The sequence below is a fragment of the Nothobranchius furzeri genome, chromosome 13 (genome assembly GCF_043380555.1).
Source record: "Nothobranchius furzeri strain GRZ-AD chromosome 13, NfurGRZ-RIMD1, whole genome shotgun sequence".
NCBI classification, from domain to species: Eukaryota; Metazoa; Chordata; class Actinopteri; order Cyprinodontiformes; family Nothobranchiidae; genus Nothobranchius; species Nothobranchius furzeri.
The window spans coordinates 62,704,375-62,731,874 of NC_091753.1; the positions used below are offsets into that span (position 1 = coordinate 62,704,375).

The 27,500-nt window shown below is 42.1% G+C and overlaps 2 protein-coding genes across 3 annotated transcripts in view; both read right to left on the reverse strand.

Annotated features, from left to right (window-relative positions):
• The window catches only part of LOC107373536 (uncharacterized), a 76,718-nt gene extending 55,227 nt beyond the window's left edge, over positions 1-21,491 (reverse strand). The window contains exons 1-13 of the mRNA XM_070543754.1: positions 21,357-21,491; positions 20,766-20,883; positions 20,571-20,680; positions 20,342-20,503; positions 20,026-20,244; positions 14,000-14,060; positions 13,614-13,759; positions 13,369-13,518; positions 10,745-10,891; positions 10,576-10,657; positions 10,319-10,478; positions 7,781-8,006; positions 7,526-7,652 (exon numbers count right to left, since the gene is read on the reverse strand). Coding sequence (XP_070399855.1) covers positions 7,526-7,652; positions 7,781-8,006; positions 10,319-10,478; positions 10,576-10,657; positions 10,745-10,891; positions 13,369-13,518; positions 13,614-13,759; positions 14,000-14,060; positions 20,026-20,244; positions 20,342-20,503; positions 20,571-20,680; positions 20,766-20,847 — 1,672 coding nt within the window. The 5' untranslated portion in view covers positions 20,848-20,883; positions 21,357-21,491. The remainder of the gene's footprint in view (positions 1-7,525; positions 7,653-7,780; positions 8,007-10,318; positions 10,479-10,575; positions 10,658-10,744; positions 10,892-13,368; positions 13,519-13,613; positions 13,760-13,999; positions 14,061-20,025; positions 20,245-20,341; positions 20,504-20,570; positions 20,681-20,765; positions 20,884-21,356) is intronic.
• A 721-nt stretch (positions 21,492-22,212) lies between these two features.
• The window catches only part of LOC139062558 (uncharacterized), a 14,690-nt gene continuing 9,402 nt past the window's right edge, over positions 22,213-27,500 (reverse strand). For both annotated transcript variants that reach the window (XM_070543761.1, XM_070543762.1), the window contains exons 1-3: positions 23,558-27,500; positions 22,704-23,396; positions 22,213-22,234 (exon numbers count right to left, since the gene is read on the reverse strand). The exon at positions 23,558-27,500 is cut by the window's right edge and continues 9,402 nt beyond it. In XM_070543761.1, the coding sequence (XP_070399862.1) occupies positions 23,779-24,225 (447 nt within the window). In that variant the 5' untranslated portion in view covers positions 24,226-27,500 and the 3' untranslated portion in view covers positions 22,213-22,234; positions 22,704-23,396; positions 23,558-23,778. The remainder of the gene's footprint in view (positions 22,235-22,703; positions 23,397-23,557) is intronic.

A 27,500-nucleotide genomic window follows, 5' to 3' on the forward strand; every position in this document is an offset into this window, starting at 1 on the left:
AAAATACCAATTTCACAGCAGAAATAAACATGTTTACAGCCTGGTACCAGAACATGTTTTTGTTTAAATGATCTAGTTTACACTCATGACAACTCTGAGGGGGTGAATTATTTTCTCACTCTTCTGTTTAAGTGTATTAAAAGCCTAAAATTCTGTATAATTAATGAGCATCAGACCCACGTGACCACAGAGCTAGCTCCGGGGAAAGGCCTCAGTAGAGCCTCGGTCTGGCTTGGAAACTGTTCCGGAATTTTGAGTCTCTGTGTTTGTGTATTCTGTTTTGGATATTATTTGTGCAATTGTTGGACAAAATGACTTGCTGTGGCATTAATTGCACTAATAGAGCGTCCAAGGAGTCTCCACTTCATTTTTTTCTGTAAGTAAAATTATATTTATGTATTTTAGGTCACTGCCGAGCTGAGCTTAGATGTTAACATGTACTGTTTAACCATGAAATGTAAATGTAATAGTGTAAAACCCAGTGCATTTAACATATTGCTGCACTTTAGAAAATGGTTTGAAATATAACATGTTGGTGGAGCTGGGTTCCGACCATCAGGCTTGTGGAGCTCTCGAGAGACCTCTGTGTTCCACTCGGTTCTCCCTTCCCCGCAGCCCGGTCCATCTCTGATCACAGCTCCTTAGCTGCGCGGGCTGATGGCTGGTTCTCCCAGCAGCTCGGCGTATCTGTCTGATCGCGGCTTCCGTGTGCTGTGCGGCTGCCCTGCTTGTGTAGGTCTCCAAGACCTAGTCTCGGAGACCTCTGTGTTCCACCCGGTTTTACCCAGCGGTCAGCCCGGCGTATCTCTGACTCAGAAGCTCTGGTGTTGTGCACAGTTAACTCCGGTTGTAGCTAGGTTGCTACCTCCGTTAGCTTAGCTCCCACCTCCGCATTAGCTTTGGGTTAGCTTCAGGTTAGCTTGTAGCTAGTTCGACCGGGTGTCATCAGTCGATCCCAGTCTTACAGCCCCAACCTCAGCTCCTCCTCTCTTCCCTTTTTTGGAATTGTCTGGGCTTGACGGAACCTGTGACACTGTCAAATCGGCGGTGGTGGCCACCTCCCATTTGGCCTAAAAAAACTGATATTGGAGCCTATGGAAAGAAGATGTCCATAATAATGTCGATGATCAAAACGGTTCAAGCACAGATGAGGTTCTACAGTTACCTCTGATGTTGCCTCACTTACTGAGGAAGAAGAAATCGCATTAGGGAGGATGCTAAAGATTTTGTTTCTAATAAAATTAATTTTACTTGTAAAAAATCCCATGAAGTCATTGCTGCTGAGGGCTAAGGGAATAGATGGCTCAGAGCTATGATTCTGTGTAAGTTTAGCAACTGTACTGAAAAGAAATTTAGGATTATGCTTATTCTCCTCAATTAATGCTGAAAAATAAGCAGTTCTAGTTTGTCGAAGCTTATTTTTATAAAGCACAAGACTATTTTTCCAGGATAGGTAGGCCTCCTCATGGTGCGTAGAGCGCCATGTTCTCTCCAATTTCCTAGAGTTTTGTTTTAAGGCTCGGAAATGAGAATTAAACCAGGGAGCCAACTTCCTGTCCCTAATTACCTTCCTTTTTAAAGGGGCAACATCATCTAATGCCACACGTAAAGAGGAATTAACATGATGAACTAAGGCATCAATTTGTGAGGGGCTAGAACTGAAAATATTGCCCTCTGCTACGTTCCTCTGAGATGCTGAGGCCAGTAAAGATAGAACAGTTGATTTAAAAGATGCAACTGCGTTGTCAGATAGAGACACACTATGATGAAATTTACTTTCATGTCTCGAGAACTCAGTTATAAAAAACTCAAAGGTTATCAGAAAGTGGTCAGAGAGGACTGGATTATGTGGAAAGATTGGTATTTCCTCACACTCTATGCCATAAGTCAGCACAAGGTCCAATGTATGATGGCAGGAGTGGGTGGAGCTATGTATTCTTTGAGTAAAACCAATTGAGTCTAAGATATTACTAAAGGCTACATTGAGGCTATCATTTTCAATGTCCACATGAATAGTAAAATCCCCCACTACAATGACCTTATCAGTATTTAGCACCAAATCTGATAAAAAATCTGAGATCTGATCCAAAAACTCAGAGTAAGGGCCTGGTGGACGATACAAAACTACAAACAAGAGTGGTTTTACAGTTTTGCAATCTGGATTAGGAAAACTAAGAATAGGATGTTCGAACGAACTGTAGCTATTAATCTGTAAGGGACTGATTAATAAGTCTGAATGAAAAATGGTTGCTACTCCTCCTCCTCGCCCTGTACTTCGAGCAATATGATGATTTAAATAATTTGAAGGAGTCGACTCGTTTAAGCTAACATAGTCCTCTTGCTGCAGCCAGGATTCTGTGAGAGAGAGCAAAGAAATGTGATGATCACAAATCAAGTCATTAACTAACAAAGTCTTCGAAAAAATGGATCTAATGTTCAACAACCCACATTTAATTTTTCTAGTTTTCTGCTCAGTTGAGTTTGTTCTAATATTTATGAGATTTCCATGATTTGCTTTATTAAGCCTGATATTTAATCTGTGTGGTTTTGGCCGTGGGCAGGACACTGTCTCTATGGGGTAGTGGGTGGGTAACAGTACAGAAGCTGCAGAGGGGTGTGTTAAACTACGACTCTGCTTCCTGGTCTGGACCCTGGGTTTTCATGGAGGACTATTAAAACTGGCCATGTTCCTAGAAAGAAGAGCTGCTCCATCCAAAGAGGGATGGATGCCGTCTCTCCGCATCAGACCAGGTTTTCCCCAAAAAGTTTTCCAATTATCAATGTAGCCCACATTGTTTTCAGGACACCACCTAGACAACCAGCGGTTGAAGGACAGCATGCGGCTAAACATGTCGTCTTTGGTCCGATCAGGCAGGGGGCCAGAGAAAATTATGGAGTCCGACATTGTTTTGGCAAACTTACACACCGAAGCAACATTAATTTTAGTGACCTCCGATTGGCGTAACCGGGTGTCGTTACCGCCAGCGTGAATAACAATCTTACTGTATTTACGCTTATCCTTAGCCAGCAGTTTCAGGTAAGATTTAATGTCGCCCGCTCTGGCCCCAGGTAAACATTTAACTATGGTTGCTGGAGCCTCTAATGCAACGTTTCTGACTATGGAGCTGCCAATGATCAGAGTCGGCTTGTCAGTGGGTGCGTCACTGAGCGGGGAAAATCTATTAGAAACGTGGACGGGTTGGTGGTGGCCCACGGGCTGGGTTCTATGCTTCCTGCGTACTGTCACCCAGCCGGCCTGAGGTCCCAGCTGCTCGGGTTCTACTGGAGGATCGCTACGGGGTGTTTCTGAGCTAGTTAGCCCCGCGCTAGCTAAGTAGCTACGGCTGTTTATGGGTTATTCAACAGCGCGGAGCCGGTACTCCAATTCCGACACCCTCGCCTCCAAAGCTACAAAAATGCTACATTTATTACACGTACCATTATCACTAAAGGAGGCAGAGGAGTAACTAAACATCTGACATAGAGAGCAAGAGATAGGAGACGGAGAAGCAGAGACAGAAGTAGCCATAGCCGTGCTGAGGCTAAGCTAACTGGACGAGCAAACTGTTCAACACCAAATAAACTGCGTGCGAACTCAAATGGTTCCCTAAAAGCTAGGTGGAACAACAGAAAATGTGTGTTTTAGCGTGCTTATGTGCTACAATAACTCAGAGATATCCTAGTGCAGAGAAATTAAATCAGCTTTAGCGAGCCCCAAACACCAAACAGCTACACGTAGTGCAACACTGAAAACAGGAAACGGGAAACGCCTTACCATCATGCCCAGTTGGTACTAAAGGGCCTAAAGTGTGCCAAGAAAACATCCCCCACACCATTACACCACCACCACCAGCAGCCTGCACAGTGGTAACAAGGCATGATGGATCAATGTTCTCATTTTGTTTACGCCAAATTCTGACTCGACCATTTGAATGTCTCAACAGAAATGGAGACTCATCAGACCAGGCAATGTTTTTCCAGTCTTCAACTGTCCACATTTGGTGAGCCGGTGCAAATTGTATCCTCTTTTTCCTGTTTTTAGTGGAGATGAGTGGTACCTGGTGGGGTCTTCTGCTGCTGTAGCCCATCCGCCTCAAGGTTGTGCGAGTTGTGGCTTCACAAATGCTTTGCTGCATTCCTCGGTTGTAACGAGGGTTAGAGTTAGTGTATTCTATCAGCTTGAATCATTCGGCCCATTCTCCTCTGACCTCTAGCATCAACAAGACATTTTTCCCCACAGGACTGCCACATACTGGATGTTTTTCCCTTTTCCCACCATTCTTTGTGAAACCTAGAAATGGTTGTGGGTGAAAATCCCAGTAACTGATCAGATTATGAAATACTCAAACTGGCCCGTCTGGCACCAACAACCATGCCACAATCAAAATAGCTTAAATCACCTTTCTTTCCCATTCTGACCTTCAGTTTAGAGTTCAGGAGATGGTCTTGACCAGGACCACACCCCTAAATACATTGAAGCAACTGCCATGTGATTGGTTGAATAGATCATTGCATTAAGGAGAAGTTGAACAGGTGTTCCTAATAATCCTTTAGGTGAGTATATATCAAACTCTTCAGCTATTTTCTCTCTCAAAAAGTCAAAATAAGACAGATCTGAGGTTTAGTTTATTCGGCACAACTTCTGAAGCAGAAATGTGCCCTGGGTAGTGACAACACAATCTTGACCAAAGGCTTGCTTCTCTTACCTGAAGATCATTAAAGTCGTTTTATCACCATAACGGCAATATGCAGAAAAAGAAAAAAACATTACTAATACACACATCTAGACGTGAGGGAGTTTTCATTGACGAGATTGGACAAAAGTCATCCTCAAAGTAAAAGCTACAGAGCTGCAGCTGCTGCTGCAGCAGTCTCAGGTCTGCAGGACCGCATGCAGCGGCTTCCCAGCCGCGGGAACGCACATAACCAAAGCCGCTTATTGAGGAAGTAAATTATTCGATCTAATCATTTACTTCCTCAATCAGCGGCAACGAGGCTACTTTCAAATATATTTGTAATATTAACACGTATCCGTGTGCATCCAGACAAAAGTCATGATAACGGGTAGATAAATGAAAGAAAGGACCGTTTTAAAGTCGTGTCAGAATGATTTTTCAGCTCCCCATTTCATGATCATGAGTCATGTTCCTGCTTTTTAACCCAGCAGCATCATTTAAGCCCGTCTGAATGTTAATGAGCATCTCTGTTGATGCTCAAGAGCAGAACTGGGTTATTTATATTAATGCTGTGGGCTGATGAAAACTGCAGTCCTACAATAAATGATAAACTCACTCCAGTAGCTCAGAGAAGGTGTTTGACCTCTAAATTCATCTGTTGAAGACTAGTACTCCATTAAATTATCCTTTATTGTAAAACTTAAATCCAAAATCGTTGTCAACTTAAACACTTTTGAGATTCAATCGACTAAAACTGACTAAAAGTATTTTCGGTTAACGTCTGAACTTATCTGAAACCAACACTGTAAGAATGGGATTCAGCTGAAGTTGGAGACAAAATAAATTCTTTTCCTATTACTAACTTAAACTGAAGTAGATGCATAGAAAAGGTCTCATATTTAAGCATGCATGATAGGAGCTTTGTGGTGTTTGTAACCTAAAATATTTTAGTTTTTCTTTTTATTATCGCCTCTTTTAGAAAACAATGCTGCCGTTTAGGTGCCATGATCCCGTGGGGAGTTATTCTTAGTGGTCAGACCGACCGTGGCAGTGATGTGGCATAATCGTGTAAAAGACAGTATCTGTGCAGCCTCTGGCCATCTGAGCTCCAGCTCCAACGAAGAGAAGCGCCTGGAGCATCGCTCTAGTTTATCGTCTCAGCTGGTTCTGTTAACAAAAGCGAGACTTACGGCTCGTGTTTACTTTCATTTTCAATATAGTTTTCGGTCGGAGCTTGGCAGTAACTCCACACATTATCATGACACCTCCCGCTGTTGTGCCAAGGTGGAATATGCGTTCACAAGTCCAACGTTGCGGTAATATTCCTACCAAGCGTGGCGGCATAAAGGCCACAAAATTCCTGCAACCCCATGCCGCCATGGCGCGTTCATAAGGCACACCGTGGCAGCGTGAGAGGGGGAGACTGCAAATATCGGTATCGGTTTATATCCGTATCGAAGATTAAGAGTCGACAACATGTCGTATATCTTTTTAAACGGCAATATCAAACATCCCTAAGTAAAGGGTTTCCTTTAGATTATTAAAATATCATAGCACGCAGTCACTGGCAAAACAAAAGAACTGAAAATTAACAGGAAAAGATGGGACAGTTCTTTAACCTATACCAGGGGAGTCAAACTCAAACTCACACGGGGCCGAAATGAAACTCTGGGACGGAGTCGAGGGCCAAACTTAATATTTTTTGAAAAAGTGACGGCAAATTCTTTGTCAACATAAATGCAATTTAGAACCTTTAAATGTGGAAACAAACATATATCTGCATCAACACTGAATGTGGAATAACCAAATTACACACGAGCAAGTCAGTTTTAGATAAAAGGCATCAGTGGTATTCATTACTTGTGGTATATTCAGCATTTTTAAAATCTATCCAGGATTTATGTTTTCTTGTTTATTCATTTTTCTTATTTTTTATTCTCCTTTTTTCTCCTGTAATACGTGTCATCGCTGCTGTGACGTCTAGCTTTCCCCACTGAGGAACAATAAAGGGATTTTCTATTCTATTCGTCTATCTGCAGCCTTTCCACTTCCTGTTTCCTGTAGGTTAAATCTTTTCTCACGGGCCAACAACAAAATAAAATATCATTTTATCTTAAATGAAAATGCAACATCTCACCTGTTAACTTTCATGTTTTGGAGCAGAAAAAGAGCATAAAACCAACATATTTAAAGCTCAGTTTGCTCCACTGGTTTACTGTGATGCTCACCTGTTCCAGCCAGATACCTGCATCATGGGGTTGATCTGAGCTGAGGAGGAGACTCCTGTTGTTTTGTTCATCTTCATCATAATAATGACAACATTAGATGACAACAGGTGCTCACATAGGTTTGTGCTGATGAACATGTCTGAGCAGCTTGACCGCGTTGTTGTGTGTCGGGGAGGAAACACGACGACAGCAGCCACAGAGTCATGCTGGTTTGAGCGTGTCGCTGCTCGCTGGAGTTATATCAGCTCTGTCTGGAAGTTAGTTTGAAAACTTTCTCTTTAAGTCGTGAACACATTACTGAGCGGTTAAAATCTCAGTTTCTGGGCTTCAGCGTCGGCAAGTAGCTGAGTGAACTCGGCACTGAGTGAGAGGAGTGTTTAGTTTGTCCGAGACAGAGGAGCTGCAGACACCGGCAGCAGACGCTGGAAAAACACAAAGGAGGGGGCGTTTCGGCTCTGCGCTGACGCCACAAAGCATTGTGGGAGTTGAAGTCTTTGTGGTAAAATTGGCCAGCAGGTCAGCTGTAATATATTTTTGATAATTATCTCGCGGGCCTCATAAAAATGTTCCGCGGGCCTTGTGTCTGACACGTGACCTAGAACAGCAAAGTCAAGTCCTTACCTAAGGAGGAGGGGGTCAAGGTCCAGCGGATGTTCCTATATTTGCGAGCACACAGGCAGAAGGTAACCTGGTCATCGGAGAGGAGGGTTAGGGTGTAATACGAGGAGACAGCTGGAGTCACTTTGACCTGATGAAGAGGAAGATAGAGCATATTTTTAGAAAACCACTGCAGCTGCATTGCTACAAGAACAAGTGACGCTACACTGACTTAAAACTAAAATCGCTAAGCTTTTAAACAGAATCTAAGATTTCTACCATGATGCTGCGAGGCAGATGGTTAAAGACCGTTGCTTTCAGTATAAAGCTCTCCTCCTTGATGATGGAGTATGGCAAATGGAAATCCAGTGACAAAGGCTGGACGACTCTGAATAGGAAGCGAGGAGCCAAGCCAAATGAGTGAGGAGCCAAACAGAAAACCTCTGCCTCCCAGGTGGTGATGGTGTCGGGCGTAGTATAGGGCACACAGGTTGCTCCTCTCTCCCTGCAACACAAACACATGGTAAAATAATGGTGTCAGGCTTTGGCTGAGTCTGATGACTCAGACTAAATAAGCATAAAGACCATAAATAAGCTTAAAGACTAAGTTCACACATTTTTTCAGTACATTTACAGTGGTCTCTAGTATAAACTAATCAGCCTCTTTGGGACAAAAGCTCTAGTACTACTGTTTCAGAGGGCAGAAGTTGGAGGAGTGGGGAGAAAAACAATGCAGGCTCAGTTGTTCCTGATATTCAGACATTTAGAGATGTGCTCTGCTCTCTCCTGGACAGTCAGAATCAACAACAGCCTTCCCTGTTGTGAGTCAAGACGGGTGAGTCCATGAATGCTAATTTTTAATGTGACAAAAAAACCGACTGACTTTTCAAACTCAAGCATTTTCCTGTTTATTCTCTGTTGGGAGCTAAGGCTAGCCTGGCCAGCCATGCTAATGATCCCTAAAAGGAAGCAAAGGGCCTGGTAATGCTGCTATTCATATAACTCCACCCCCTAAGAATACTAACTGAGCCAATCAGAGCTGAGCAGCAGCTCACACGGCGACGCTCAGCTTCTCCTAAACAACGAAGATGGCTTCTGAAGCAGAGTCTGCTGCAGCTCTTTGCTCTGTTTTAAATGACTAGAATATGTTTTTAAAACCACAACAAGAAGAAGCACTAAAAGCCTTTCTTCTGAAGAAAATTGTTTGCGCTGTCGCCAGACGCCATCTTTGACTACAGCTAAAAAACTACAGCATCGTGCGATACAGTCGCCATTTCCACCTTTCTTCTGATTGGTTATTTTTGAGTTGGCTAGTCCCGCCCCCATGGTGCTCTCTGCCTCTGAGTACTCATACTTGTCCTCTGTGTAGAGTAGACAGAGGATGGGTCTGGCAGGCCAGGCTAAGCTAATGCAGGAAATAGGTGGTAAAAAGCTTTTTTCACCTTAACTTGCACGTTAAAGTCAGGGTCCAAAATGAACAAGTAAAAAGCTGTTTCTCAGTGAACCTGGTCTTTACCGTAACTTGGAACATTGACAAAAACAGAATGCTACTTTTGACATAGCCAATCACAATATTCTCTTAGAAAGGCTCAAACATGTTGTAAGGATTACGGGAACAGTGCTAGGCTGGTTCAAAGAGTCTTTCTGGAGTTTTCTCCTTTCAGAAATGATGTATGATGTTTCAGAAATCCTTTAAAGTGATTGTCTCATCATGTACTTTGATATAATGAAAGCAATACATACGTATTTTTTAGTTTTTGCTAAGCACGCTCCCTGCCCTGCAGAGCTCCTTGCAATAGTAAACTGAGCGCAGACCCTAACTAGCCAACAGCGTTAGGCTATTTCACTATTTCACTGGAGTGTGCACCACTTGTCTCTACCGCTTACATTAAAGGAATACCTCTGCTAATGCAGAGTTGATGAACTTTTCACAGAGAAGTAAGTCTCTAAAATATAAATTTATGAGAACAGATTAGAAGCATCCTTTAGAGTTCTGATGAGAATTAAAAAGAGAGATCATATCTCTCCTGTCTTAGCTTCCCTACATTGGCTACCTGTTAAATTCAGAATAGATTTTAAGATCCTTCTTCTCACATATAAAGCTCTTAATAATCAAGGTCCATCATACATCAGTGATCTGATTGTTCCATACGTTCCTAACCGAGCACTTCGCTCTCAGACTGCAGGTCTACTGGTGGTTCCCAGAATATCTAAAAAATAAAATAGGAGGCAGATCCTTTAGTCATCAGGCTCCTCCCCTGTGGGACCAGCTCCCAGCTTTAGTCTGTGAGACAGACTCCTTGTGTACTTATAAGACTAGGCTTAAAACATTGCTCTTTGATAGGGTCTATGGTTAAAATCTGATGTTAGCCCAGGTTTAGATGAGTGTGGAAGTAGAGGGAGGTGTGTACAGTGAGGAACATAGTTGGTAAAGATGGTTCTCCCTGGCCCTGCCTCGCACATGCCTCCTTCTAAGGGGTTAGGTTACCCCATGTTATCCATGTAGTTATGCTGCTATAGGCTTAGAATGCTGGAAGACATATTTTCCGCACTCTGCTACTTTCTTCTACCATTTCTTTCTAATTGCATCATTTCCTGGTAATTCGGCTTTTAGCTTTAAGTGTTTTCTCCCCAGAAGAAGCTACACTGGTGTTCTGTAGAGCTGTGATAGCCTCAGGGAGGGGGGCATTGGCTAGTACACTGCTGCCAACCACTGCACATTCTACCTCTCCCGATAGTTGTGAAGTGCCTCGTGACAACTCTTGTTGTGATTTGGTGCTGTATAAATAAATTGAATTCAATTGAATAGAATCTCACCCAACTTCCACCAAGTCAAAGATCCAGGTCTCCGTGGACAGAGAGTGGACTGGCTCCCCGGGTTTAGTGTCAGAACAAATATATGGGATGTTTCCAGGATCAGGGAGAAATTCCAAATCGTTTTTGCCAGGCTTGTTGTCCTCATCTTTGACGAACATAGCTGTAAATTTAGATCAAAGTTAAAGGCAAGCAGCAACACAATCAATTATTGTAAATCAGTCTGTAGCAAGTGATGGAGAAAGTAGGAAGCTTAAAACCTTCTTCATATTTTTTTCCTTGCAGCCTGAGGCACGGGGCATTCTGAATAGGCAAGTTCGTCGCCACTTGCAGATTAGTTTTCTACACATGTGAACAACAGCAAATAGGTGAGTAGGAGCACTACAAGAAGACCATGTGTGTTTTAGGGACTATAAATGTAGACTTTACCTTAAAAACTGAATAGGCATCTTCTTTTTCCTGATTGGTTAGAGCAAGGGCGGCATCTCTTTTTGGTCTCACTTTCACGCATTCAGACCTGTCTTGAACCTCAGGAGGGACTGAATTTGTCTTCTTCATCGGCAGCAAATCAAAAATCTGATAAAGAAATCAAAAAGTACAAATGTAATCAAGAGCTCAACGAGCAAAAGAACCATTTCCAGAATGTTCACAAGGCTGGTTTTATGTAACACTTGTTTAAGTCCATAACATGAAATTAAGGTTAATTAAATAACTTAGATCACAAAATCTTCCGTTTTACTAACAATGGTTGAAGCAAAAATGAATACAGCCCACAAAAATGCCTACATCTAGTATTTTGTACGACCACTGTGGAATGAACAAGTTGGCGGCATGTTGCATCATCCATCTTTCTCCATTCTTCAAGAAGAACCTGTTTCAGAGCCTGGATGCTGGAAGGAGAGTGATGCTCAACTTGCTGCTTCAGAGATCCCCACAGGTGTAGTGTTGGAAAAGTGCACGACGACCAAGTGCATGGAGTGAAGGCGGCATCTTCTCCTTCAGTATAGAGCAGGACTTTGTTGAGTTCATGATACCATCAATGAAAGGCAGCTCCCCAACACCAGCAGCACTCACGCAGCCCACACAAGGACTAGCCCGGCCTGCCAGACTCCTCCTCTGTTTAACTCTGCACAGAGAAAGGGTCTGGGAACTCTGCCATTCAAATAACCCCGCCCCCTGAGGATTCTAACCGAGCCAATCAGCGCTGAGTACGTCACACACCACAACGCTGAGTTTGTCATAAACATGTCGACTGAAGCGGAGTTCGCTGCGGCTCTTTCCTCTGGTGTAAATGACTTAAATGTCTTTAAAACCACAAGTAGAAGCTCTAAAAGCCTTTCATCTAAAAAAAATAAAAGATGTTTGCGCCGTTGCCAGACGTCATTTGTTACTACAGCCTGAAAACTACAGTGTTGCGCGGTACAGTCGGCATTTCCGTCTTTTTTCTGATTGGTCATTTTTGAGCTGCCCAGCCCCGCCCCTCATGTGTCTGTCTGCCTGTGAGTTACCAGACTCTCTCTCTCTCTGTGCAGAATTAAATAGAGGACGAGTCTGGCAGAACAGGCTACGCCAGGATACCGCCACCGCCGTGGCATCATGTATTTCTCTTTGAAATCCTCATCTTTACGACACCATACCGTTTTGAAACCATTAGTTCCAAAAACAGTCATCTTTGTCTCCTCACTCCGGAGTCCAGGGTCCCAGTAGTCTTCATCTCTTTCAGCATGGGCCCTAGCAAATCCTAGGTGTGTTTTTTTGTGCATGGGCTTTAGGAGAGGCTTCCTTTGTGGACGATACCCATGCATGCCATTCCTCTGCAGCATGCGCCGTATGGTGTCACGGTACACTGTCACTCCACTTTTGCTTTCTACTGCTTTAGCTAACTGCAGTAAACTTGCATGGTGATTTTCTTCAACCCTTCTCATCAGAAGATGCTCCTGTCTAGATCTTAACTCCTGTGGACGGCCTGGACGTCGTTGTAAGATGGTTGAACTTCCATCTTCCTTAAATGTTTGGATCACTTTTGCTACAGTCTTCTGACTGATATGTAAAGATTTACTGATCTTCTTGTAGCCCTCACCTTTTTGTGTACAGAAATGAATTCCTTTCTCAGATTTAGTGACATTTCTCTTCCACGTGTTAAGTAATGTCCTTTTATAGTCACCTGTCTGCTGGACACCTCTTAAAGGAATCCTTACCCCGGCTTTCCACCGGAGCCGTCAGCAGCACGTTACTGCAGCAGCACGTCATAGCTGCTGATAGGAACCGCTGTGGTCAACAGAACCTTTTCCACTGGAGCCGTCAGCAGCGCGAGTCGGCCGCGTCTCAGGAGCAGCATGTCGCGGCCCTTACGCGCCGGTTCTATTTTCTACGCGCGACGCCTCTGAAACGGGTCAAGGTCGACATTTTTGGGGAAGGAAAGACAGGAAATCGGAAGCGGAAATGGAGAGAAGCTCCCGAGATTTTCAGAATAAAGAACGTACTGCCTTCCGGTTGCTTTACTTTAAAAAAGGTTACTAACTGTGCGTCCCCGTGAGAAGTTATCACCTAGCTAGCGGTCTCCTTTGTTTTTCAGGTCCGTATTGGCGATTATAAAACGGACAGAACATAAAACACAAACCATGTTGTAATTTTCTCCTGCTTGTTGTTGTGTTTACTGACGAAGTCACTCGTGTGACTTCGTGCTCTGTCGGTGACAGCTGCTCCCCTGCTGCTTCGCGTCTCGTGGGAAGGGCCAAGCAGCAGCTTACGCGAGCAAGACGTGCTGCTGGCGGCTCCCGTGGAAACCCGGGGTTAGACTTACCTGTGGTTGAATACCTGCTCATTTGAATTTTGTAATCTTAAGTGTGGCTTCTCTCCTAACGCTATAATTAGGGCGTACTCATTTCTGCAACATGGGCTTGAATGGATTTGTTAGGAAAATCACTTTTTGCGTGTGAAAATGAACAAATCTTATTTTCCCACGGTGTATACACACAATGTACAGCGCAACCTCTAGGACGTACAGCAGGTTTACCCTCCGTGTGTTTCATTCAGTAATGACCACAAATTACCTTATCTTCATCTAGAATCTTTCCTGGTGCCTTCTGGAGGACATTGACGTCCACAAGACTTACACCACACATAGACATGGGATGTGTCTTCACGCACAGTTTGACCTCCTCTCCGGGTACAGCCCGAGAAGGCGAAAGCCTCGCTCTTACCTAAAATGCACATAGAACAAACCACAAAGATTCAAATGAAAGTGTTGTTTAAACTATTTCACTGGAGTGTGCACCACTTGTCTCTGTCCACTCACCGTATTCTTCAAGCACTTCTCTGTGTTGAACTTTGCGCTGTGGGCAAGCACATTGTCACAGCTGAGGACAATATATGCCACCACCTGTATATACGGCGCAAAGTCTGGGCTGATTTTCAGAGAGAAGTGGAAGTGGCCGTTGTTCACTGGAACCACAATTAGGGAAAATTTTATTTAACATGGCACGTAAGACCTAAAATAAAATGTAACAAATGCCACTATCACACATTTAGACCCCTTGAATGGTATTGTTTACGTCCAGACAATAGTGTGCATGTGCTTGGGAGCAAAAAGAGATGTACCTTCGCGATTGGGGGGGGGGGGGCAAACCCTAACTATCTCATATAAATGTGATTGTGTGAAGTCAGACTGACTAATTTATTCACCTGGAGCAGTCAGTTCGAGCGCCTGGGATCCATGGTGGATGATGCGTCCTCTGGTTTGGACCTGGTGAGTTTGGAACAAGATTAGAGTTCGGAGAGTAACAGCACATTAATCTACATCCATATATCCATTATATGGTCGTTGATGCAAAGATTGACAGAACTTTTTATTAAACACACGTTTACACACTAAATAAAGACGCTAGGGGTGCTATGGTGAGCTGTGAGAAAACAGTGAAGAATTTGTTTCTCTCCTGGGAAATGACTGTAATATAGTTACATATCAAAGGTAAATATGGAAGAAAAAATGGTGTTCTGAGGCACTTCAAGTCATTTATTGAGGTGTGAGCCCATGGTCGCATGTGTCTATCTGACATGCCCTGAAGAAGTTAGCCCTAACCCTGCATGAATCTATCATAATTGATAGTTTCATATCAGTAAATGGATGCTAAATCAAATCAAAGTGAAATGGTGTTATAGCTGAAGTTTAGATATCATCAAACATCGAATCGCATTTCACTGTTTCATAAAGACTAACATTGTATAAGATGAGATTTACATCCCTAATATAAGTTATAGCTGTAAATGGATGAGATAACTCAGGAGGGATTTACTGCCATATGTGTGAGAATCACCACATTAGGAAACAGCTGCGAGCTCCATCTAAATGTTAAAATAATCGTTTTCAGGCTAAAGGCTTAGTTCACTTGTTGTGACAATACATTTTCAGTGGTCTCTAGTATAAATGAATGCCTTGTGAGTCTATCTCTGTGGGAAAAAAGCACTGGCGCTGCTTTTTCAGGAACTGGAAGTGAGCCGGAGGAGACGGGAGCAGAACACAGCAGATTTTGGAATCTTACTTCCCGACACACTCTCACACCCGAAGCGGCTAACACTGACGAAGGGTGACGAAGCGTTTGTTTCTGATGCTTCGGGAGGCGACGCGCTGTGCCAGAACATCTGTTTCTGACACCTGCGATAAAACAGAGATTTTAGCGAACTGTGACCTTTACCCTCTTGCAATTTAACCTTCCCCTCGCCCCCATCCTAACCTTGACCCACTTGCGTATGTAAAAGATCGTATCTTGTATCGTTCCTCTCAAACATTTAGAAATTTAGATCGAGAAACTGGGTTAAGGTTAGGATGGGGTTGAGGGGAAGGTTAAATCGCTAGAGGTTAGATGTTAAATGTCAGTGAAATGTTTGTTTTACTGCAGGCGTCGGAAAGCGACGCTCTGTCACAGCACGTCGCCTCCCAACAAACAAACAAACAAACAAACGCTTGGTCACCCTTTGTCAGTTTTAGTCGCTTCGGGTGTGAGAATGTGTTGTATTTCCTGATGTTCAGACATCTACCCTCTGATTGGCTAACAGCAACGCGACTTTACCACTGACTCTGTTTGCTTTACAACTCTGATGTTTTATTTCCACAAATAACACAAGCCTGAAGAACCTTATACACGTGTTTCTTGTATTTTGTCTGTGAAGCTCTTAAAAGGGTGGCAATATTTGAGCGGCCCCTTGTGAGGATCGTCAGTCCTAATCACCATATAAACGCTTCTTATTTTCTGATCCATACAAAAATATGGGCAGATCTCACACAGGATAATGGTTACTGACAATTAATTTGACACATTTGTAACAAAGTTTAAATTTTCTATGAATTTTAATATTAATATAAATATATTTTAAATATTGTTGAAACTGTAGTTAAAACATTTTTGGAGCAAAGGTCTTTAGGTCTAGACTAAATATAAAGCATATGTGAAAGGACACGTGTACCTGTGATGATCTGAGAACTTTATTTACTTTATTTTATAATGAAGTATGAATTTTTTAATTTGGGTGGAATCATGAAAATGATACGCTTTAATACTCATCATTGTTATGCCTTTAAAAGCTAGATGTCAATGTCATTGGTTGATATTTATTTTTATATCTGTTTTGATTTTCCATCATATCTGAACGTTTTGTTGGTATTCCTTGATTCCTTGTTTTCCCCTCGTCTAACCAATCATCCATCATTTGTTGTTCCTCGGGTTAAACAGGAGGTGGGGAGATTCCCTTTTAGCGTTAAAGCGCCTCAGGACAGGAGTTACCTACTGAATAAAGGTCCATCTCATCGCTTCGTCAACGTAGTCGCACTGTTTGTTTATGTGAAGCCGATCTGTGACTGCTTTGCTTCAACTGTGTAATGATGAATCTGTGCATTTGTTGAACGCATTGTTGTTTTTTATGGCCAGTTATTCTTAATAAATTTGGGTGTAAGTTTATTTTGCATTTCTATCTGATGTTAGTGTAATGCCCTTTTTTCTTGGAGTGACTCACAGCAGTTTTATTATTTATTTTTATCTTGTATTTATTTTTTATTTGTGAAGTTGTATTTAATTGTTATTGTTATCATTTTATTTTAAATCTATTGTGATTAAATAACTCTGCCATCTTTTCGTTATTGGCTGTGTTGAAGGAGGACCTGCTCGAAAACGAGATGTTACATCAAAAGCAGTTTATCCTCCTGAAAAACACAAGTTAAACAAATAAATGTTTATTCATTTAGCAGACGCTTTTATCAAAGCGACTTACAATTTATAACCTATAGGGCATGTTGTGATCTGTGGGGGAAACTGGAGTACCCGGAGGAAACCCGCGTATGCATGGGGAGAACACGCAACTCCACGCAGAAAGGCCACAGCCGAGTTTCGAACCTGCAACCTTTGGTGCTGCGAGGTAACAGTGCTAACCACTGCGCTGCCATTCATATAAATGAATAACTGAGAACAAAAATAAATATGTTCCATTTTTTCTTAAAAAAGCTTTGGATCTATGGATATAAAAACTACATATTATTACACATGTTCGCAGTGCCATCTGAGAATAATTTGGTAATTGATGATCATTTATGGATTTTGGTGGATTTTCTAACATTTGTTTAGTAAATCATAAAATGAAAGTCATGAATTAAAAAAAAACATTGCAACTAGGGACATTGTACAATTTTGATAATATTTTCCATATACTCGTAAATGTTAGTAAAATGTTGAGTAAATGTACTAAATGTAAAAATACAACATTTTTCATCAAACACTAATTTAGTTTTGTATTTGTTTGGGTCATTATAATTAGAAATGTAATTTTTTTTAAATCAGTAAATTTAGAAACAAGAAAAAAAAACATTCTACATGAAATCATGGCAACCCAAGAATAATTTGGAAATTCATTGGTAAATGGCCTGTATTTGATACAGCGCCTTCCAAAATCCTGGAACCCACTAAGGAGCTTTACAACACATTCAGTCATTCACCCGTTCACACACACATTCACACCCTGGTGGTGATGAGCTACAATGTAGCCACAGCTGCCCTGGGGCGCACAGAGGCGAGTTTGCCGTACGCAGACGCCACCGGTCCCTCCGATCACCACCAGCAGGCAAGGGGGTTAAGTGTCTTGCCCAAGGACACAACGACAGCGACAGACTGAGTGGGGCTTGAACCTGCAACCTTCCGATTAGGAGGTGAGCACTTAACTCCTGTGCCACCATCATTTATAAACTATGAAATTTTTATGAATTAAAGACAAATGCTTAGTAATATTTGAAATAACAGTAAACACGTTTAGAAAACTCATCTGGGGTCATTAAAATGAAGGGATCTTATTCAAGAAGTAAGCATTACTATCTGAGAATTTTGATTTTTATTTAAGTTATTGATTATTTCAATTCATTGATTAATTTGTTAAAGTAAGTTGATTTTTGATGTTTCCACTGAAAACGCGTGGGTGGACTGCTGTTAAAGAACTAACATTAGATGAAAAGTTCCACCAGTACCTGCACTAAAAGGTTCATACCTCAACGTGTACAACTCCTCAGCTTAAGCTGTACTTGTCATGGTCTGTGTCTTCCTTCATGTGTCTCCTGATGTTTCTCCATCCCTCTCTAGATTCCCTTCTGTGTCTCATAGCACCCTCATGTGTCTTTTATCTGCGTCTCAGTTAAAGTGTCTTATGTTGTTACCATTTTAAGATCATTCCTCCCAGGTCAGCTCCAGCCTCTTTGTCCTCGGATCAGTGTATGTGTGTGTGTGTGTGTGTGTGCGCGTGTCCTCCCCAACTCACTGTAAGTGTGTGTGTGTGTGTGTGTGCATGTCCTGTCCCTGTTCGGTGTTTGTGTGTGTGTGTGCATGTCCATTCCCCAGTTCAGTGTATGTAGGTGTGAGTTTATGTGTGTCAGTGTGTGTGTGTGAGTCCTTCCCTCAGTCTTTAGGTTTAGTTTTTCTGTTTTAGGTTTATCTGTCCTCCTTTGGTTCTGTTTCCCCCATTTAGATAAATTATTGTCACCTGTCTTCCCTCCAGCCCTCACCCCACACACCTGCTGCCATTTTTCCTAATTACTCCTCCCTGTGTATTTAAGCCCTGTCTTGTCTCTGTCTTGTGTTGCTCCATTGTGGTATTTCTGTCAGTCTGCTCTTGTCTCTAGTGTTTTTGTCTCTAGTTTTTATTTTCGGACTTATTGGTTTTGTGGCTTCCAGCTCTTTTGGATTTATTTTGATTTTTGGACTCATCCTACAAATAAAAGGATTTTCCTTATGTAATCTCCTGCCCCATGTCATCCTGGGTACCTGCATTTTGGGTCCTAACCATCCTCGTATCGTGGCAGTACTGGCCTTACACAACAACATCAGTACAATACTCAGTATGTGTTCAGTACTTGTGCAATACCAGATTTACATTGTATGTCTGTACTTCTTACATTATGCTGCAAAGTTCTGGAATCCAAGTATTACATTTTTATTTGTAGTTTTTAGTGATTGAAGGTTACAATAATAGCTTACTGTCTATATGCATATACATGTACCTTTGTTATTATTTTAATTAATGTACTAATTTTATTATTATTTTTAAGTGTTTGTGCTGCTGTAACAAGTGAATTTCCCTACTGTGAGATCAATAAAGCCTATTCTTTTATCTAGGGGGCACTATTGCAATAGAAAATGCATTTGGGCTAATAATCTACAGGCCTAATCCCCCAAAATCATAGCAGTTCCTTTATAGTTGTTGCTCGTTGGTCCAAAGTACTTTTTTGGATGAAAGCAATGTTTGCATGTCATTCGGAAATCAAGGTGCCAGAGTCTGGAGGAAGACTGGGCAGAGGGAAATGCCAACATGCCTGAAGTCCAGTGTCAAGTACCCACAGTCAGTGATGGTCTGGGGCGCCATGTCAGCTGCTGGTGTTGGTCCACTGTGTTTTATCAAGGGCAGGGTCAATGCAGCTAGCTATCAGGAGATTTTGGAGCACTTCATGCTTCCATCTGCTGAAAAGCTTTATGGAGATGAAGATTTCATTTTTCAGCATGACCTGGCACCTGCTCACAGTGCCAACACCACTGGTGAATGGTTTACTGACCATGGTATTACTGTGCTCAACTGGCCTGCCAACTCTCCTGACCTGAACCCCGTAGAGACTCTGTGGGATATTGTGAAGAGAAAGTTGAGAGATGCAAGACCCAACACTCTGGATGAGCTTAAGGCCGCTATCGAAGCATCCTGGGCCTCCATAACACCTCAGCAGGGCCACAGGCTGATCGCCTCCATGCCACGCCGCACTGAAGCAGTCATTTCTGCAAAAGGATTCCCGACCAAGTATCGGGTGCATAACTGAACATAATTATTTGAAGGCCAACTTTGTATTAAAAACACTTTTCTTTTATTGGTCGGATGAAATGTGGAAATTTTTTTAGAGAGGAGTTTTGGGTTTTCATGAGCTGTACGCCAAAATCATCAATATTAGAAACAATAAAAGGCTTGAACTACTTCAGTTGTGTGTAATGAATCTAATATATATGAAAGTCTAATGTTTATCAGTACATTACAGACAATAATGAACTTTATCACAATGTGCTAACTTTTTTAGGGGGACCTGTATGTGTATATCACTTCTTGTTGAAATACATCGACTTCAGGAAGAGTAGCGGTACAAGTTGCAGCTACTGGGGATCGAAATAAATGAAATTAAATGAAAGCTGAAAACAACTCACCAGATACCTTACGTAACTCGGGTTATGGTGCTGCTGCTTTAATCTGTACTCAATGGTGATTTTTTCTACTTCACCACAGCGAAGTGGTCTGGAGTATGGGCGTATCCTCAGATATCCACTTGTTGAAGGGCCAGGGCCAGACTTGTGCACTCTGAGTGATGCAGGTTCATAGTAAGAAGTTCCATGTGTCGGATACTCCAGTGTTGGTGTTTGGCTCACCTAGGAAGAGAGAGAGAGAGATGATGAACAGATCAAAGCCAGATTTAGCTTGAACTTTGTAGGTTACTCTTTAGCTTTAGAGCTACTTTTCACTCACATGGAGGAGGACATCTCCATTAAATGTCTCCGTGTTAAGCTCAAAGCTGGCCATCCCATGCTCATCAGCTGTGATAGTCTTCAGATTATAACCCTTTCCACCCAATAACAGGTACAGGTGAAGATGAGGAACCGGTTTGCTATCATAATCGACAGCTTTGACCTGTTGAAAACAGTTTCAGTCAGAGCGTGCACGACCTGAGCTGCCACACTGGCTGTAGGTCACTCACTTTTCCAAACAGCTTCCTTCCACTTGTGTAAGTCTTGTGGGTTTCAATGAAAGTCAGCCTTCCTATAGAGTATGTTATCATCATTCTCTCCCACTGTGTGTGTGAAATATCTGGACAGAATAACAATAAAATAATTTACCACAATTTGGTTTTACAACACAAAGAAGCTCTTTAATGGACGTCTACGTGACTCACACGAGGACTTGTCCCAGACTGTGGCGCTGACATCCAGGATGTCCAGCAAAGATTCAGGATCACCTTTGGTGAAGTTTGACATGTAGAAGTTGAAAGTGGCACAGCCATTATTACAGGTCTAGGAAGAAAAAGAAAAGCATAAAACAAAAATGAAGGTGGCCATTTCTAAATGTGCAACAGCTTTAGTTTGGATCGGCTCAAACATCTGGAAGCTTTTGCGGAAAATAAAACGGCCATTTTCATTTTCTTCTTTCTATAAATGTTGCAAACAGTTCTGGAAACATTTCCAATGAGATAAAAGTCAGTTAAACACTATTTTCACCTGATTGTCTACATGAAGTATTTTCAGAGTAAAGGTCTTCCTGTTCCAATTTATGTCGTAATAATAATAATAATGATGATGATGATGTTATTATTATTATTATTATTATTATTATTATTATTATTATACATGTATTTATTTAATTTTTTGTAAGCCTGAGCTGACTTTCGTCATAAACTGGAGCTTTACCATACTGACAGTGTGATTTCAGTTCCCTACAGGAAATACGTTTATGCTGAGAAGCAATAATGTCACCATGGCAACTATACCTCCTTATGTTTGGTGTTGCATAGAGAGGTTGGGCCGATTTCCTTGGAATCTTCATGGATGTGAGGCGGGGTGCAGGCATGATAGTTCTTGGGAGGACGGCAGACTCTCACTGTAACGTCTCCATTCACGGGTCTTCCATGTTTGTGCCTAAAAAAGTGAAATAAACAGATTTTATGTGGAGAAGAAATGTCTTTGGCAGCAAGAAGTATTAGTCACCCACTTTGCACATATGCGAACGTCAAAGGTTTTCTGTCCAACACTGACTTCTTTACTTATGATTACTTTGATGTCAAACTGGGGCAAACCTGCAACAGATTAAACATCACCAATCAGAATTTATTACAAAAAGGCTGATGGCATGTTGAAATACTTAAGGACAAGAAAAGAAAAGAATTAGGTCAAGCTTACCATACTTCTGCACCTTGAAGCTGTGATAAAATCTTTCTCCACGTGTTTTCACAATAATTCGATAAAACCCCTCAAGGGCATCTGGGTCCAACAAGTAAGAACGCTGCACTATTCTGCTGTGGCAAGTTTGATTCGCCCAATGTCCAATCTTGTTGTTGTGAGGATCCTGGTGAAGCAAAAAGAAAACACTTCATAGGAAAATAAATAACACATCGATGTTTGTTCAAATTAATCATGTTGTCTCAGAAACACCGCAGTCAGGGACAGACTTTACTCTGTAACTACGTCTTTAACAACCTTCACACAGACAAACCCAAGTGGCAACAGAGGATAAAAATATGAGTAAATATTTATTTTAGTCTAAATAAAGTATTTAATAAAAAATACTTTCTTAATGAAATCATTGTAGCACATATGAGAAGTTGTTTCAGTGTGGTTTCTGTCTTACCTTGATCACTATTGAGTCGTACTGAGACAAATGGAAGAGAGAGAAAATGGAATCAGGACAAACGGACTTTATGGAACCTCGCTTCAAAACATAACTCAGATTTTTGCTGCTGATGGTTTAAAAACACAAACGACGGAGAGCATCGTCCAACAGTTTCTGTCATTGAGCTTTTCCTGTTTTAACCCTCTCAGGCTCAGAATAAGTTCTGATAAAAGGACGAACAGCTGAGTCCTTCAGGGGAACTTCTGAGTTAAAAATGCTCATGAAACACGTGCGTGGAGTAACCAGGTAGGTAGGTTTTAACGTTGCTGATCTGCAACGCCTGCCTCCAGAGGGTTCATGTTTTGCTCATATTTGATCATTTTTTTGTGCCACACAAGTGACAGGTTTACCGAACACAGCCTACAGTTCACAGACATGTTGTTTTATTTTAACAGGAATAATTATTTTAATTTCATGGAATAAAAAAGGAGAAAGTTCAAAGACTCACCACTTCATTGATTGGTCTTAAGTTGGTGTCCAGCGTGATCACTCGGAAATCCACTAGAAGGAATAAAACAATATTAATTACTGCTTTTGCATTTTTCCATCACAGACCCGGTTACCATGGTGACACGCTTCATTTTATGGCTTTTAACATGGGGGCTACACTGGGTTTAGGGTCTTGCACCACCAACCCCCTAATTGGCATTTAGACGCTGATCCACAGCCACTCTCCCAAACATGTTTAGTGTCTTTGTACAAACAAATAAACTTGCTCTAGATCTGTGTTTCCACCTCAGATGGGTAAGAGTTAAGAAAATCAGTCAGTAAAGAAACGCGCACATTTAGCCCTCCCACTGTCTTTATGGGTGACCCCACGAGGAAAGTTGACCATTGAGCAGGATTGATGGTTTATCCCTTGAGGTCCATGTGGCAGGGGTGAGGCGGTGCTCACTCCTGCTTCTGGTGGGAGGGATATACATGTCCTAGAAGGATATCTGAGAAGCTAAAGATCATGTTCTCCTAAAGCAGCTCATAGTTTACCTTTCTGTCCAGAGTTGTAAATTGGTTTGTCTGTTTGAATGAATGTTCTTGGGTTAAGAACCTTGATCAAGACCTTCTTGATCTCTTTGGAGTTAAATGTGTGGCTTCTTACTACAACCTCAACCTTCTGCACTTCACTCTTTCGCACTGAAGGAACCTGTGAGACAAACGTTAGAGAACAGAAACATGAGGTGTTAATGCTTGCAAGAAAACTCGCCTTACTAAGGTTTTGTATAAATCATTGTTTGATAGATAAAGAAAAGCATGAAGAACAGCACTAATGGGGACAATAGAGAAAAAACAATCTTAAGAGCTGACCATAAAGAGGTAGCATTTATAAAACCCGCTGTTGGTTCCTTTCCTTAGCAGAGTCTTCTGATGGTCCTCGTCCTTCAGGGTGACCGTTATAGTCATGTGGTGGCTGGGCTGTGAGAGACTCAGGCAAAACAAGGCCTTAGATCCAGCTTCAAGAACAGCAGGAATGCTCAGCAGATAATATCTGCAAATACACACAGAGTCGTAAAATCAACCGGACAAAGCTACAGACCCACAAGCAAAAACTTTGACTTACATCGGACAGTTAGTGCTTTTCGTAGGGCCATGTTTGTAACCATGATGGTGGTCATCTTCATGGCTGTGTTTGTAACCATGATGGTGGTCATCTTCATGGCTGTGTTTGGAATCATGATGGTGGTCATCTTCATGGCTGTGTTTGGAACCATGATGGTGGTCATCTTCATGGCTGTGTTTGGAATCATGATGGTGGTCATCTTCATGGCTGTGTTTGGAATCATGATGGTGGTCATCTTCATGGCTGTGTTTGGAATCATGATGGTGGTCATCTTCATGGCTGTGTTTGGAACCATGATGGTGGTCATCTTCATGGCTGTGTTTGGAACCATGATGGTGGTCATCTTCATGGCTGTGTTTGGAACCATGATGGTGGTCATCTTCATGGCTGTCTTCAGAACCATCTCGAGAACCATCACCAGGATCTTTTATGTGGCGATGACCATGGTCATCACCAGAGTCTGAGCCTGATCTAGCTGCTGATTGGCTCACATACATCAAACACAGGAAGGCACACAGAGCACAGATCGGTTTCCAAAGCCGACCCATGGCTGACTGTGATGATCCTCAGAGACGTTACCCATTAAATAAGCTCCAGGCAGCAGAAACTCCACCCATCCATCCCCTGCAGCACACGCCTACTGCTGTAATCAAGTAACACATACGGTTCCATTTCTCACAACTTACTCGGTGTTTAATCTAGTAGTTTAACTATCAAACGCAAAAGGGTTTTTACACCAAATGGAATAGTATATACACCACCAGCCAGATTAAAATGGAATTACGTTAAAAAAGGGAGAAAACATCACCACTACAAAGCTTCAATGACCTTCCCCTCACTCAAAGATAAAACAAGTGTGTCTAAAAGTTCCACATGTTCATTGATAAAGGGAAACTGTGAGTTGTTTTGATTGTAGACACAATAGGTCTGAAGTGAGGGCAACTGTGAGTGAGGCTTTCTCAGTTTGGGGTTATTGCTGAAGAATGACCTTACACCTGGTCCATTAGGGATTTTTCAGCTGGACTAATATCAAGTGTTTCTGAAATTAAGTATAACATAAAAGTGTATCTGGATCAAGGGCAACTAATACCCAAGAGTTTATTAGATGAGGGGTCATCATGCCTGTTTTGAATGACAAATGTAAGATCCAGAGTGAAGCGGTGGGCATCTGCATCAAACCTGCAGCATGTCAGCAGGGAGTCAGCTGGCACAGATAAAAGCATCACTATCATCAGCAAAGACACGCTATCTAAGGAAGAGGAAAGCCAAAGTGTTGGGTATTTAACTGAAGACAAAATAAGAGTTGAGAAAAAGATTGATGAGACTCCAAGGATATTATCATTATGTGTGTGTGTGCACACACACACAGATGCACACACACACCCCTGTGTTCTCGTTTATACATCAAAGTGAGGATCAGTGACAAGTTTTTTACCTGCAAACTGAGGACAGGTTGCTGGTCCTGACTTTAGTACTAATGTCACAGAGCTCTACTGGTTAGCAGGGTTAGTAGGGGTAAGGTGGGAGTTAAGCTGTAGTTAAGGTTAGTGTTAGGAATAGACTGGTTATAGTTAGTGTTAGGACTGGTTATAGTTAGGGTTAGGCACAATCCAGTCACTAAAATGAATGGAAGTCAATGCTAGAAGAGAATACGTGTGTGTGTGTGTGTGTATGTGTGTGTTTGCATGTGTGTGTGTGTGTGTGTGTGTGTGTGTGTGTGTGTTTATGCGTGTGTGTGGGTGTGTTTGCATGTGCGTGTGCGTGTGCTTGCATGTGATGTTGCATGTGTGTGTGAGTGTGTGTGTGTGTGTGTGTGTGTGTGTGTGTTTGCATGTGTGTGTGCATGTGTTTGCGTGTGTGTGTGCGTTTGCTTGTGTGTGCATGTGTGTGCATTTGTGTGTGTGTGTGTGCTTACGTGTGTGGTTGCGTGTGTGCGCGTGTGTTTGCCTGTGTGTGTGTGTTTGCATGAGTGTGTGCAAGTGTGTGTGTGTGTGTGTGTGTGTGTGTGTCAGCATTTGCGTGTGTGTGATTGTGTGTGTGTGTGTGTGTGTGTGTGTGTGTGTGTGTGTGAGCGTCTGCGTGTGTGTTTGTGTGTGGTTGCGTGTGTGTGCGTGTGTGTGCGTGTGTTTGCCTGTGTGTGTGTGTGTTTGCATGAGTGTGTGCAAGTGCGTGTGTGCAAGTGCGTGTGTGTTTGCATGAATGTGTGCAAGTGCATGTGTGGTTATGTGTGTGTGCGTGTGTGAGTGTGTTTGCCTGTGTGTGCGTGTGTTTGCATGAGTGTGTGCAAGTGCGTGTGTGTGTGTGTGTGTGAGCGTTTGTGTGTGTGGTTGCGTGTGTGTGTGTGTGAGCATTTGCATGTGTGTGTGTGTTTGTGTGTGGTTGCGTGTGTGTGCGTGTGTGCGCGTGTTTGCCTGTGTGTGTGTGTTTGCATGAGTGTGTGCAAGTGCGTGTGTGTGTGTGTGTGTGAGTGTGTGCTTATGGTTTGTGAGACCTAATTGTCAGGTTACAAACCAACATTATGAAACCAATAGGTTTATGAGACCATTTTTGATAGTCTCGTAAACCTGGACTTTTAAAGTGTTGTAATCTTTGAAAAATATAAAAAGTAAGCATTGTTAATATATTATTACAAACTTTGTAACAGCCATTATCATCTTATTTAGTTATTTCTGCAACTTAACCTTCCTTTTGTGTTTTATAGCCAATTTAAAAATTGGTTTTGTAAACCATATCAGTTGTGTTGTATATAATATCAGAGCCCCCTGCTGGTAGAAAACTGCATAGCAGGGCTGATACAACTGATACAACTTAGCACCTCAGCAGCAGGACTTCTCCTGGCCTAATACTGACTTCTCGCTAAAAAATATAAATTGCCATAATTTCATCATCGTAGGACACAGAGTCACAAAAATTTTTGTGGTCGTTTTTCATCCACTCCTAAACAAAAATCAATAATCAGATGATGACATCATCAAGGCTCCGCCCCCTCACAACAGAAAAGGTCATGTTTACTCTGAAAGCTCCCAATTGTACCCTTTTGATCAAACCAATATGAATCACTGCCAAATAACAGTTGACATGTTGAGCTCACTTAGCATCCAGTACTGGCAGGTGTTGAAAAAGGGAGGGGCTGTGGCGGTATGGCGAATTCAGGCATAACGCCGTAGCAATACGTTTGCCTCTCATTTCCTCATTCCTCAGCTTATCTGCAGGAAATGTTGCATGAGTGTGACTAATCTGACCTCAAACACATTTGGATGCAAACATCCGGTGGGTGTGGTCTATTTTTTTCAAATAGCGCCCCCTAGGACCATTGAAAGAGTAAGCCCCATGTCATGCTTTTACTGAGGATTATGAAAGTTGGTACACTTATGTAGTGTCTCAGAACCTACAAAAAAGTCTATGGAGCCACTTTCCAAATCCGACAGGAAGTCAGCCATTTTAGTCATATGACTATTTCTTCTTTTCTTTTTTGCACATGCTTAGTTAGAGCTAACTTACCGTAGAGTTTTTGACCTATTGACTTCAAAATGACAAATTTCACTCATAAGCCACTGGGGATCAAAAGTTGTGAAAAACATTCTCAAAAGTATAACTGTGTAGGCATGGCTAAGCCTAAGATATTGACCCCTTGCCACATCAGTGGGTGTGACCTATTTCTTTAAAATAACAGGCCCCTAGGGCGATTAA